Source organism: Epinephelus moara, chromosome 23 (assembly GCF_006386435.1).
Source record: "Epinephelus moara isolate mb chromosome 23, YSFRI_EMoa_1.0, whole genome shotgun sequence".
In the NCBI taxonomy this organism is placed as follows: domain Eukaryota; kingdom Metazoa; phylum Chordata; class Actinopteri; order Perciformes; family Serranidae; genus Epinephelus; species Epinephelus moara.
The window spans coordinates 8,285,252-8,299,477 of record NC_065528.1 but is presented as its reverse complement, the minus strand read 5'-3'; the positions used below and the strand labels follow the sequence as shown (position 1 = coordinate 8,299,477).

Genomic DNA, 14,226 nt, shown 5'->3' with positions numbered 1-14,226 from the left:
TCAATCATCAACTGGTGAGAAAGCTTAACAGGCATAGCATCAGTAACTAAGGAGGGGCGGGGCTAAGGAAACAGTCCATAAGTTGTTTGAAACCATGCGACTCTTATGACGCGCAAAATTCAGATGAAGGGCAGGAAGTGATAAATCTACACACTGTTTGAATTAACTTAAAGTGGCCTTTATTTTTTACTCAATATGATCGATTGGAACAGCTGTAGTAGTCTGTTGGTAGTCTTTCCCTCCAGGTATGACATCATATGCAAAGAAGCTATTGGTGTCATATTCTCAAAGCAAGAAGTGTTTACCTTCTCTACCGCTTTGCGGACAATCTCCTTATACTCCTCCTTCGTGATTTCCTTCTTTTGGTAATAGGGTTTGATGGCTGTCTTCACTTCATTTATAGCTCTTTCTTGGATCTGTTGTTTCTAAAGCAGAAAGAAGAAATCACATTACTGCAAACAAAGTGACAGAAATGGACAAACAAAACCCCTAAAAGATGTTTTGTGACAGAGCGACAGGTCGACCAGTGGCAGCAGGTTACCTTTTCTTTTTTGGAGCTGTCAGCCTGAGCCTTGTTATGCAGGCTGGGCTGAGTTGTGGAGGATGGCAGCACCTGGCTGGGTGCCGGCTGGCCATGGGTCACCGCAGCAACACCAGCTTTGGTTGGGGTAGGAAGAAGGCCAGGTTTCCCATAACCCACCATTGTATTCGCCATCTAGGGCAAACCAGAGAATAAGGATTGTGGGAGGGCTGCTTAACAACAGTACATGTGTATTTCATTTTTTTTATTCTTTTAACTTTAGCCTCTTTAAATGCTAATGGATGTACACACTCAGACAGGACTTGTGCTGAGGAGGTTATAGGATTAAGTGTCAAAGTCCAAATATACCATACCGGCGTTGTGTAGCCATCAGGCTGAGCTGCTGCTGTCTGGCTGCCTTGATGCATGGGTGGCGGTGGTGGGGGAGGGGGCGGGAGGCCCTGAGCACCAACAGCAGGGACCTGAAGCAGTGGTACAGCAGGATGGAGGTGCACAGGGACCTGAGGAGGCATGGCATACGGTGCTGCAGGCTGCAAGCTGACCGGCAGGGGTCCTCGCGGGCCCTGCATGGGGTAGTGATGGTGAATAACATTCAGTGGAGGAGGAATCACGCTCATCACAGGCACCGGAGCGTTACCAGGGGCGTTGCCCGGGACTGCCTGGGGAGGAGGCTCGCTTTTAGGGGGATCTGGAGAACAGGAAAAACAAAATTAGGAACCTGTCAGGAAGAATTTGTCAACTATGAATATATGAAAGTTGTATGCCAGCTTAGGGCTTAGGCTTTTCTCTGCTTGGCAACACTGTCAGCTGCTCCAGGACTAATATTAGCATTCAAAACTCCAATCTGACGCTCTACACTTAAATGAGAGCCCTGTTGTTCGAAAAAATAGAGTTCTATTTCTATATGAATTACGGGAGTGTGGTGCTCTGAATAACGAAAAGGTACACTGCAACAGCACTCTTAATTTACTAACAGTCTAGTTTGTGCCAGAGTGTGTTCTGGCGCTTGGTAGGGCTAGGTATTGGAAAACAGTGCCATTAGGCACTAGCCAAAGTATGTCAGCCCTACCCAGTATCAAAAAGCTTTAAAAGAATACTGTGCTAAATTCTGGGGCTTGACGCCAAGGCCAGCACCTGTGCATTGCGGATCTTATTGCTTTTCATGTTGGCATCCATATTAACAGGTTAGAGGAGCCACATGTGAGCAACACACATTTTTCTATGTGATGCTCTATAGTGGCATAGTAAAAGTAAACTCCAACTCTGACCCCTTGTAACGCTGAGAGATACTTTATTCCAGACATCTGGTAGAATTGACAGACCAGCAACGCCATTTTTGCGGTGAGTAGAGAAACTGCCTTGCTTCATCTGATCGGCTTTTCTTTTTTTTTTTTTAAGATATGTTTTTGGGCATTTTTGCCTTTAATGTATAGGACAGCCAAGTGTGAAAGGGGGAGAGAGAGAGAGGGGGATGACATGCAGCAAAGGGCCACAGGCTGGACTCGAACCCGGGCCGCTGCGGCAACAGCCTTGTATATGGGGCGCCTGCTCTACCACTAAGCCACCAACGCCCCGTGATCGGCTTTTCTGATTGACCTTTATAGAGACCACCTATTAAACTATTTAGAACAAATATCTTCCAATAACAATCGGTTGTCAATAGATCAGAGCACCCTAAATAATTTCATTTATTGCATTTTTATCCTCAGTGAATGCCCTGTGTCTTGTGTTTATATGTTCTTTGTCTTCGTCATCCTTTTCCTATGCAATGATAAAGGCTTTTTAGCTTTTTTCTGGCTTTATAAATGATACCAATGTCCACAAAATACTTCACAGAAGGTCGCACAAAAAATGGTAAAATCAAATACTGCTCGTATTTTAGAGGAAAATTTGGCTGATTCATTACTTTCTGTTAATCATCTCCATTTCCTCAAGCAGTGATGTTTTTGGAGCAATGAAAAAAAAAACTGTACAGAGACGCAGAGATAGTTATGGCGTGAAACTCAGGAGGATTGTGACCTGCTGCTGCCGCCGGCTGCTCCTCCTCCTGTCGGTTCCAGCCTCCTGGTCCTCCTCTCTCCCTCTTGGAGTAATAATCCTGAACATCTGCAGGTAATGTCCTCCTGACAGCCCAGCTGGATGCTGATGACCAGCCCGACCGGTCAAGCATAGACTCTGCTGACTCCGGCTCTTTCCTCCGCCCACCGCCCCGGTTTTCGTTGAAGCGGCTGTACGCGTCATTCCCTGAATTGTTACCTGTACCTGAGAAGTTGCTTCTAGGCTGCCAGCGGTTGTCAGCAGTTTCTTCCTGCTGGTTGTAGAAGCTACGGTTGCCTCCACCCCGCCCAGTGCCCCGACTGCGCTCAAACCCTCCACGCCCCCCACGGCCCCGTGGTTCTCCTCTGTTCCCGCCACTGTTGCGATCTTCCCATCGTGAGCCACCACTAAAGCCAAAGTCCCGGTTCTTGCTGTCAGCATCACTTCGACTCTTTTCTACAACCCAGTCTGGATTTTCTGACCAGGCCTGGCGTTCAGGGGAACTTTCTGTAGGCACACCATTTTCAAAGCGGCCAGCGCCTCCGTGATGCCTCCGTCCCTCACCACCAGACCCACTCCCCTGCCCGGACCTCCAGCCTCCCCTGCGCTCCTTCCTCTGGGGAGACTGCTCTCTGGAGGCTGGCCGTTCCGGGCTGGGCCCTCGTCTGTATGATCTTGTTCTGGATCGTGATCTAGACCGAGACCGAGAACGTGACCTGGACCTAGAGCGACTCCTGGATCGCCTCCTTCTCCTCTCGCGACTACGTTCCCTCCTAGAATAGTCTCTCTCACTGTCCCGGTCCCTGTCTCTTTCTCTGCTGCGAGCTCTGGACGAGCGACGAGAGGGCGGGCTGCTGTCACGTTCTCTAGATCGTGAGCGTGAGTGTCTTGATGGTTCTCGCTTGGAGTCCCTCTTAGGTGACCAGGTAGAGGTTGGGGAGTGGAAGCGAGAGCGCCGCTGCCTGCCATTCTTCCTCTCTTGGCTCCTTTCTCTCTCCTGTTGGTCCTTGGAGCTCTCGTCCTTGGCGACTTGGCTTGCAGAAGCAGCGAGTTCGGCAGCAGCTGGAGCAGCACTCTCCTTTGGTAGTACCACAATGGGACTGTCACCATGCTCACTCGTGGGCGAACTGCAGTCCATGGGGACAACTTCATTGTCATCCCTGGATGGACCATCCTCCTTGGGTAGACTTTCATCCTTGGATGGACTTTCATCCTTGGATGGACTGTCACAGTTGGATGGACTGTCGCCTTTGGATGGACTGTCACCCTTGGTTCCTACCCCAGGACTGTCAACATCTGAAGGCTCCTCTGATCCAGGCATTTTTATTTCAGCGTCCTCAGAGGCTTTAGATTCTGGGACAGCTGAATTATCCTCCGACTCTCCAGCAGAGGGCGAAGCTGGTTGCTGAGAATTCTCACATGATTCAGTCATCACGTCCTTTAAAGAATCTTCATTGTTGCCATCTTCTGACTCTGCACAAACATCCATGTCATCGTCGTGCTCAGCCTGCTCATCACAGTGTGGAGACATGAGGTTGTCCATCAGAGCGTTCTCAGAATCAGACGGTGACGGTGAAGTCCTTTTGTCACAGTCCTTTTCTCCAGAGGAAACAGGACTTGCAGGCTCCTCCTCCTCCTTCTTGCTCTGGTCACCCTCAGAGCATGAACCAGGGCTTTTAGGAGCCGAGTCTGAGGGACAAGAAGACAGGTCATCGCCCCCCTCATCCAGTTTCAGTTCATGTTCATTAGATTGTTCCTGAGTCTCGTCACTGTCCTGTCCCACATCATTACTGAAGGGTTCAGCATCTCCTCGATCATCAGCGGAGGTGAACCCGTCCTGGTCTTTGAGGCTTCCTTCAGCATCAGACTGCTGTGGCTCTGTGTTGTTCAAATCCAGTTCCTGATCAGTTTTGTCTTCCTCCTCCTCCTCCTCCTCCTCCTTCTCCTTCTCCACGTTGTCACATCCATCAACCTCTTCCTCTTCCTCCTCCTCACTTGCTGCCGGGCTGCAAACGACTTCCGGTGATTTTTTTTTCCTAGTTGGGGCTTTCCGTTTCCCACTGGCCTTTCGATTTGTTACCTGTTTGCCCTTCCGCTTGGCCGGAGCCTGAGAAGCCTTGCCCGGCTTGGTGGACTGGCCTGTGGGGGATTCAGAGTCTGATGAACTGGACTGTGGCGGTGATGCTGGCTCAGCTGCAGGAGCCTCTTCCTGGGATCTGCTGTTGCGTCCAGATCGCCTGGATGGTAGAGACTTGGCTTCTTTGGTGGGAGCTTTGGAGGTTGAAGCTCTACCGCCTCTCTTCTCTCCTCCTTTGGGACACGTGATGGCGCAGACAACACCCTGAAACACTGTGAGAAACAAAAAAAAAGCAAGGCCCGATAAGAATTAAGTATTTATAGAAAAGTTAAGCTGCTAAACCTTGTAATCATGCATTATTAAAAAGTCTATCAAGTCATCTAGATTCAACTTCTGTGTTAAACTGTTCACTACTACCATTTATTCTCCACATATACATTTAGCTGCCAACAAAAAACAACTGTTAATGTTACATGTACCTCAGTTTATCATATAATAAACCTTGATTTTAATTTAAAAAATTAAAAATAAACTGATTCTAAACCCGCCAGACAAGACTCACCGAAATGACCAGGGCCAAACAGTGAACTGGAGGTGAAAGGAGATGGAAATGGGCTGTGGCTCCAACCAGTGGGATGGAAATTCTGCCTGTAAAACAAACAATATACAAACGCAAAAAAATTACCCTCAAAGATAACATACAATCTGTTAAACTTATGTCAATGCCAAAAGAGAAACACGCAGTAACGTCACTGTCAAATTGGCTGTCTATAAAACTGATCTCTTATGATTTGAAATTGAAAATACCAAAATTAGAACGATAAACAATAAAACTTGTGCATTAGTAGGAGTGTTACAATTATTTCCACCTTAGTTATATGCCAATGTAAATGCCAGCTGCTTTAGGAATTGTTTTACCCCTTTCTGCTTTTGTGTCGAAAGGCTGCTTGAACACAGTTATCCTCTGATATGTATTACCCCATCCCAGTGGTCAGCACAACTGGGTGATGTCGTCAAATGTGTGTTAACATGCTGACTGTGTTCCCATTTACAGACACTACAATGTGGAGCAACAGCAACACACCATCCTCGTCTTACACCCAACTCTCTCTCTGCTGCTGTTATAGCTGACTGGAAACCCACAGGCAGGTCTTTCAGCTCCAGTGTTTGATTTGTGCTCGCCATGGTGGGACTGACTCACACTTCAATTCCATATTGTGCAAACCCTTAGCACCTGTTGCTTATTACATACAGCTAAAAGTTTTCGGGCGGAACTTGAGCTTGTGAACGTTGGTTCCGCATTATGCACATCAATGTATACACTATATAGTCTGTGTGCACTGAACTGAGACGGTTTGGCATCATTACACAAACCGTTAGAGCCTTAACACATACTGTACAGAGATGTGCTGGAATACTGGTTTTACTTTATACCATGGTGAAACATGTTGATGGTAACAACACCGCAGACAGGTTCTATTAGCATCATATCTGCAACTACCATAGTTTTTGAAAGGTCACCCTGAACTCAGCACAGCACTCTTCATCTTCATCTTCATCAACAATTTGATTTTGTTACGCCTTTCTACTGGTCAAACAGAAGCAGAGCACAACACAACAGGTTGGTGGTGCTGAATGAGAGAAAATTTGCACAGATAAAATTAGCAGGCGAGGTTTCATTCTACCTTTGGGACACACTGCTGGCCTCATTTTGCCTCGTACGGAGGTAGGAGGAGTTTGTTGCTTGTATGGGCCCAATGAAACAGTCTTACCCCTGCCTTGTGGAGGTGTCTTGTAAAAATGCATTTTGGTGAGTGACAGTGAGTTTAAACAGAACTCTTCCTTGTGTGTATCCTTGAGGTCTAACAAGTGAGGTGAATGCATATTCTTCCTCATACAACATTTGCTAAGCCAGTTGTTTTTGAACATTTTAAAAGCTGAGCTGTTTACTAGCTTCTTCTTCCTTGTCTTTGATGACGCATTGTTCTTGGAAAATTAGCTCTACCTAGTGTTGCACGGTATACCGCTACTAAAATAGTACCGCAGTACTAGAGTATTCCAAACGGTACTATACTGCATTTGGAAAATACCAGTACTTTGAAACTGATTCAATTCATTAATTTAGTGAATTTATTTTACTCATTTATGCACACAAACACCTTTCTTGTTCCTATTGGAGCACAGATTGCGCAAAGTATCGAAAAGTATCGAAATTCATATTGGTACCGAAACAAAGATTTTGGTATCGTGACAACACTAGCTCTACCTGTATATCGGTGAAATAGTGTGAAACCATAGCACTGGTACAGCTCCGAAACTCCACAGGTTACCTTGAAGTGTATTTCATATTGCTTATGCAATACTTTTGTAGCCTCTGACAAAGTTGAACCATACACACTCTGTTAGGTTTGATAAAAGCAAGGAATGGTGTCATGTATTAATACTGTGACTAAATAGTCATGTTTAATGGATTTGATTACAATTTATGACAACTGCATAGTCATTGCAAAAATGTTCATCTATAATCCTTAATGACTTCAGTCACAATAATGTGAAAAATGTTCTTCGCTTTGCTGTGCAATCACAACTGCAATTAAAGTCCTTGTGACAGGATAACTCATTTGTCTGCTTACTTGTGTAATTATCATAAGGCAGCAGATAATACTGAATCTGTAACATCACAATTTCTTACACTAAGATTCTGCCGATAGTAGCCTAATAATAGTAGTTACTTTGGTTGTATGAGTACTAGAACTGCAAAGAGAGGAAGATGGAGTAAGGCGCCATCTGAACGCAGGGAGAAATGTGACCTTTTTAATCAAGTTTATAAAAATGTGGTGCACTGACGATAGATATTTCTTGCGATAGATGTATATCAATGCTGATGACCCATTAATGAGTCAGCTGCCACTTTATCAATGTTAGAGACTTCAGTCCGCATCGTGCACTCACACTAATGCAACCACGTGAAATTTTAAGTCAAATGCCCACAAAAAATGGTTGGTTCAAAGCAAGAAAGACTGTAGACTTAATGGTTTCCTGCTGTTGGTGTAATTAATATTTTGTATGTGTCTCTCTATGCCTGTTTTATTTCTGCTTAGATTAAACTGGACATAAAGGAGACAACTGCCTTGGAATGATAACTTAAAGCAGCAACAGGGGAAAAACAAAACAATGGAAGTGTTCAGTTGGGATTTCAGTACCTGGAGGTGCCGCCAGCAGGGATGGGAGCAGCAGGAGAAAGCCACGGACAGTCTTGCGCCTGGGGTTTGCACTGTTGGGACCACGTGTCATATGGTATGTCCTCTGTCACCCACACAGGCTCCACACTGCAGCAGGATGACAACAGGGCAAGAATTAGTTATGAAGTACTTCCAAATGTTAATGCTGAACCATTCACACTGTATCTGTAAAAGTCTCTGACATCACTCCTGAATACGTCGCTGCAGATTTAAGGCTTTTACACACACTTATTTTGACACATAAACAACACTTAAATGCAAAATGCTCACCTGTGATTCAAAACTATACCAGCAGCAATGCAAATTTCCAACAGTATGCAACAGGTTTGGATGTGAATAGACTGACTGGCAGCAATGCCAATTTATGTTTAAGTTGTTGTTAGTTAGTATAGCTTACTATACTGTAAGCTATTTTATCAAGTTTTGTTTAAGTGAAAAGCTTTGAGTAAGTTTTATTGTGAAAGATAAGAACTTTTATTGTGAAAGATAAGAACAGAAGGAGTGGATCTGCTATGTGCTACAGCTGCACAATTAATAGAATACTTTAAATTTAGTTTAAAATTAGTGCTCCGCTCAATGAAAACAGGCAGGATAAATTATACTGACAAGCAAAATAATAAAAGAAAAAGAAAAAGAAAAATCACCCATGGCGTGTAAAAACCTTTAATCTGGTTACTTAACCCTATGGGCCCGAATGACGCAGAGTGGGTCCAAATTCACACCTGTTCTTCTCCGCAATCAAGCGTCATAGCGAGAAGCCACTCACATCACGTGAAACAGTGGAAGCGTAGCTTTCCGACAAGACCAAGCACTTGTAGTCCAATGTTTTCACAAGGAAAAACAATGATAAAGTTGCACTAAAATTATGTATAACAGAGCTTTCATACAGCTTTGCATACACATTACTCTTGGATGGATTACTCGCGAATGCAGGCTCGCACAGAAATGCCACGCATATCACATGAAAGCGCAGGACCAGAGCTTTCCAGTGATACCACACACACCATTGTGCTGTCATCCCATCATGCTATAAATACAGATTGATTGTCTACAAAATAAAAAAAATAAAAAAAATTGTCTTTACAATCCATTATACAGATCTTGTCACTTCATATAGTGAGGAATAATATTATTACTATTTTTCTATGATGTCAGATGTAAATATTGCATGTTTCTTTCAGATAAAACACATTTTTGACTTGTGAATGAGTCAATGGAATTTCTTGCAATAATGAAAAAATACTGGCACTCATGTCCGCCTGGCACAAACCATGTTTTGGACAACTGTGAAGTGACAGAATGTCCCAGCATCATGGTTCTTATATTGCCAGATTCCAGAGAGTCTCCCCTCTTCATATATGGCAGAATATGTCAACTTCCAACTTGCTATGCTGAGATACATGTAAGAATGTAAGAATTTAGTCACACAGATTTTTTTTTCATTGATATAAAAATTAATATAAAATACAGGCACATAGAAGGACATGGAATGATGGCAAATCTGGATAGCCCAGATTGTCCTGAAAAAACTAAAAAAAACAAAACAAGATATAGCATGTGTATGTAGCCTTTATAACGACTGTGATATAAGCTTAAAAGTAAAGGCAGTAAAAAATACCCCAAAAAAAGCCTAGAGTCCAAAGGCTTAATTTTCAACACTGATAGGAAACACGCTTACAATTGCTATGAAGCTCTAAGGAAAGAAAACAATCAGACCACTTGAAGTAATGTGCCCTGCACTCCAGCAGGGGGCTTTCTATAAATGCACTGCTCCTCTGACCCACTGCGCTCTCTGTTAACTGGGCTATTGAACTCTCCTCGGTAAGATAAAATACTGGAAACTAGCTCTACACTGCCACTGTAATACTGTATTGGCTGTAATTCATCATAACATAACTCATCATACAAGGAGGCCTGACTTACATGTCCTGAGTTGATGCTGTCGTTAATGAGACACAGGAAGACGGTGACCAAGTGCAGCACTCTGTTCCTCTCACCTGGAGAACATACACACAACGCTGATGAGACGAAACCACAAAGAAAAGTACATTAACATTACTCTGAAACGTGAACATGAGACAATGAACAACACCTTTTTCCTGCTCAGTGAGGAAGGGTCATCATCGTTACCTGGAGGAGACATTTACAGTCTGTTAGACCTTGCTGACAAAATGTGAGCAGGTTGTGATATTTCTGGAGGAAGAGGAGTGTTAACGTACATTTCCTCACAAGTCCTTTTGTTTTGGCGTCTGCCGTCCTTTCCGCCTTTTGCCGTCTTGGTCTTCTTGCAGGCTTACTTCTGAAAATGAAATAAATTGATCTTGAGTTGACTTCAAAGTAAAAAAAACTCCAGACAAACATGGAATTTGATGCTACTACATCATTTCTCCCTGATTAATGATTAAGTAGATCACATTAAGTATTTCCTCTAATCTCTGTTAAGACCTTTGAGACTTGCTTCAGTGCTAACCTTGTGATCCTGTAATAAAAAACTGGCCGATACTCACTTGAGACAGACTTTTTGTTCGGGGTTTCTACAGCAGCAGCTCTCAGCTTCAGGCTGAGTCGCTCGTTTCCTCACGGGAACCTTAAAACAGACAGAATGTTGCATCAAAATCACATCATTTAACACCTCAGCCGACACTTGCGAGTAGGATTTTAAGATAAATCTGCGATTTCAGATCAGAGAAAACACAGGTAGAGCGCAGACTGACCTGCACACAGCTGAGATTCCCGTCCCATCTGTAAACATTAGTGAAAGGTCTTCTGTCCACCGGGCAGGAAGGAGCCATCTGCAGCTTTAAAGTGAATTAAAAGAGCTTAAAAGACGAAACAATTGTCTAAATGTTTTACAATCGTTTCCACTCTGACATGAATTATATTCAGGAGGAAGAACTGAATTATTTTTTTGGCATAGAAAATGTTTAAATTTAATTAGGGATGTCCCGATCAAATTTTCTTGCCCCTGATCCCAATCTGAGTGATTTAATATTGAGTATCTGCCAATTTAAATCTATTGTCCTAGATAGGACAGCTGCACAGTGCATACTTCAAGTACTTTAAAGTTATTAAAAATCAATCCGGTATATGTGCCTGACAACTCAATAGCTCTGTAATGTTTACTTAACAAAATAATAACGTATAGAAATAACAAACCCTCTCTTTAATCATTTTGGCCTTGTCACTGTCTCAAGGGAATGTCTCTGTCCCTTTAAAAGAGTACACTCCAGTGTCTGTTGCTCTGGTGCAACCTTTGACTGAGTTACCTGACGAGACTATGTTCCGTGAAGTGTTCATTTTCATCATCTGCGCATCTCCGTATGTTCAGGCTGAATGGCGATACACGCTATATACATATATATATATCTCAGTATTTTCTACTAGGTGGGCTACATGTTCAGTTGCGAGTCAAAGCCACATCTGAGATGTCACAAGCACTTAAAACAGACTGTGATCAGAATAAAATGCAAAGACAGGGATTGGCCTGTGGCGATATGCGATAAGTTGGTTAATTGCACGGTAAATTTAAAGGGAGACGGTAACTTTTCCAGCCACGATTAATTGCCATATTCATGTGTGTTTGTTTTCCTCATCTCTCTCCAACAAAGAGACTAGACGACAAGAGCGCTCACTGCCGTGCATCGTCTGGCAGCCAGGTGAGTTGGTTCATTAGCGTAATGAACAGAGGGAAAGCTCTTGTCATCGAGTGTCTTTGTCTCTGTCGGGGAGGCGGGGCTATGGGCTACACACACACAGTGCGATCTTCATGAGGGGAGATGAGGCGGAGAAAAAACAGAGAGTTGAGCATAAGAGAAACAAATGCCACGGCCCCTGTGTGGGAGTGTTTTGGATTTAAACCAAATGACAGAGGGGAGCCCAGTAATTTGGACGAGCCGGTATGCCGGGTTTGTTTTAAAACCATCTCAACAAAAAGAGTGAATACGACCAACTTAACTGCACACCTGAGAGTGAGAGACTGACAGTCGATTTTTTTTTGTATTCATTTATTTCGATATTTTTACGTGTTATTTCAGATATTGAAATGTTCTTTTTTGCATTCCTAAATATTCTTGTTAAATAAATGTTTATTTCTCTTTAAAAGGGTGGACTTGCATCAGTATGCCTTTATTATCATTATATAAGTTTAAAAAATGGTCTAAAAACAGCAAAATTACAACAATAATAAAAATGGTATTAAAAGCACAATATTACGCAGTATTATCGCTTATCGCAATCATTTCTGACGCAATTAATCGCCCAGCAAAATTTGTTATTGTGACAGGCCTACGCAGCGCTGTTCTGCACATGTGCTACTGTGGTCATTTATTCATCTCATAGAGTGATTTAGCGTAGCACGTGCCACATATAGACTGGTGTCACAATGCAGACTGATTAACTGCCAGATTAAACAGAGGAGCAGCTCTGTGTCTCTCAGAGTGTTAATGGAGAAACTGTGAGTGAGTGAGTGAGTGAGTGAGTGAGTGAGTGAGTGAGTGAGTGAGTGAGTGAGTGGGGTGGAGTTGTGTGGAGTGTGAGAGAGGAGAGATGCACACTGGCATGCATTATGTAATGCAACCTGACCCTATATGGATATAAACAGTATTGTCTGAATCGTACATATCAATATATATCAGTACATAGTTGTTATATTGCTCAGCCCTAAGTACAGTATCCACAGTGATCACGGCGCACCGTAGGTGAAAAACAAGCAAAAGACTATCACACTGAAAAATGATACGAGTGTACATAAATTAGGTAAATAAGATAAATAAACAGTCTCATACTGCATTTTGCTGTCGTTTATGGAGCAGGGGCTGTTACAGACAGACAGACAGTGGAGAGTTGGGGACAGTTGCACTCCACGTTGCTTTGTATGAAAGCTTCACTAGAAAAAGCACCTGAGTGACAGTTGACATAAAATAAAGGATCAGACCAGGCTCTATATAGCTAAATGCAGTGGATCCCCATCAGCTAATAAATGTCTTGATCAACGCCGATACTTATCTTTCAAATTGGATCAGGACATCCCTTATTTTAATCATGTTTTTCTGCACTAGGCCAATATCAGCTAAAAAGTCTACTGGATTAAAATACAAAAAGGGTACAAAATTAATACCATCCACTGGCCAAATGCAGCTTAAATATGCAAGTTGCTGGTAGATTTGCTTACCAGCTAAAAGAACAATGGTAATCTAATGAGTGGCTGGTAAATTTGAACATTTACTAACTATTTGGCTGGCAGACAAAAAAGTGAATTTTGCACCCTGCATACAACTTCAATTTGTTGTGTCAATCTGTAGAAATTCAGCATTTCACCCATTTTATAAGCCGCCTACACTAGCTCTAACAAACAGTTTTGTTTTTTCACACTCATTTAGATTGTGCTCTTAAGTCCATATTGGCCAAACACCAACTCACTACTGCTGATATCACTATTTCACAACTATATTGTCACAAATATAGTAGCATTGAGTGTCACCTCTGCCCACGTGAGGAGACATCTGAGGCAGAAGACGTGGCAGCAGCTGTCGGGCATGGCGAGCTCGCCTCCAGCCAGGACGCCAAGGCAGATAGGACATCTCTCCGCCTCCTCAGCATCCGTCCCATCCGGTGGGCCCTGGCCGCCTAGACACACACACATACATGTTTTTAAAAATTTTATGATTCAGATCTGATATTTTGTACTTAGTATGAACAGGGAAAAAAAGCTGCACTAAGATTAACGTTTTTCAATGTGGAGATGCATGGATACTCTACGACTGATGGGTCATACAGTTCATGTAACATGCATCTGAACATTTGACCTAAATCATCACTGTACTGTGTAAAGTCTCACCACTTCCAGCTCCAGTCATGTCCGCCCCGGGCTGTCCTGATCACCACTACAACACAGAGGAGCAGAGAAAATGAAGATGAAGGTGAGATTAATGCAAAGGAGAGGAGTAGTTGATTAAATACACTATGTCCATACACTTTGTTTGGCCCACAGGGAAACCAACCAATCAAATCTCTCTATAACATCAACAAGACACAAGAGAAAAGAGATGAAGTGTGATGTTGTTCCATCAATGTGTCTGGGAACAAACGAGTATTGCTATTTCTGCCATTAGAATTTGAAAACAGTTCTTCCACATAAAGTAGAGCCGTAATGGTACATGTATTTGTGTCGAACCGTTCAGTATGCGACTTTCGGTTCGGCACGACCCTGTACCAAATTATTGGGCGCAGGATATTATTTTATTTTATTTTGTTTTATTTTAATTCCGTTTTTGCGAGCCGAACCATTTAAAATATCTAGTTCCCCAATGGACATAATTGAGTGACAGACC

General features: G+C 43.1%; 1 protein-coding gene across 1 annotated transcript in view; it reads right to left on the bottom strand.

Annotated features, from left to right (window-relative positions):
• Positions 1–14,226, bottom strand: part of scaf11 (SR-related CTD-associated factor 11) — a 30,297-nt gene that overhangs the window by 7,349 nt on the left and 8,722 nt on the right. The window contains exons 2-14 of the mRNA XM_050036796.1: positions 13,734–13,779; positions 13,377–13,522; positions 10,612–10,695; positions 10,405–10,484; positions 10,117–10,196; positions 9,990–10,027; positions 9,821–9,894; positions 7,859–7,984; positions 5,218–5,303; positions 2,561–4,927; positions 895–1,229; positions 542–715; positions 306–425 (exon numbers count right to left, since the gene is read on the bottom strand). Of these exons, the coding sequence (XP_049892753.1) occupies positions 306–425; positions 542–715; positions 895–1,229; positions 2,561–4,927; positions 5,218–5,303; positions 7,859–7,984; positions 9,821–9,894; positions 9,990–10,027; positions 10,117–10,196; positions 10,405–10,484; positions 10,612–10,695; positions 13,377–13,522; positions 13,734–13,752 (3,729 nt within the window). The 5' untranslated portion in view covers positions 13,753–13,779. The remainder of the gene's footprint in view (positions 1–305; positions 426–541; positions 716–894; positions 1,230–2,560; positions 4,928–5,217; positions 5,304–7,858; positions 7,985–9,820; positions 9,895–9,989; positions 10,028–10,116; positions 10,197–10,404; positions 10,485–10,611; positions 10,696–13,376; positions 13,523–13,733; positions 13,780–14,226) is intronic.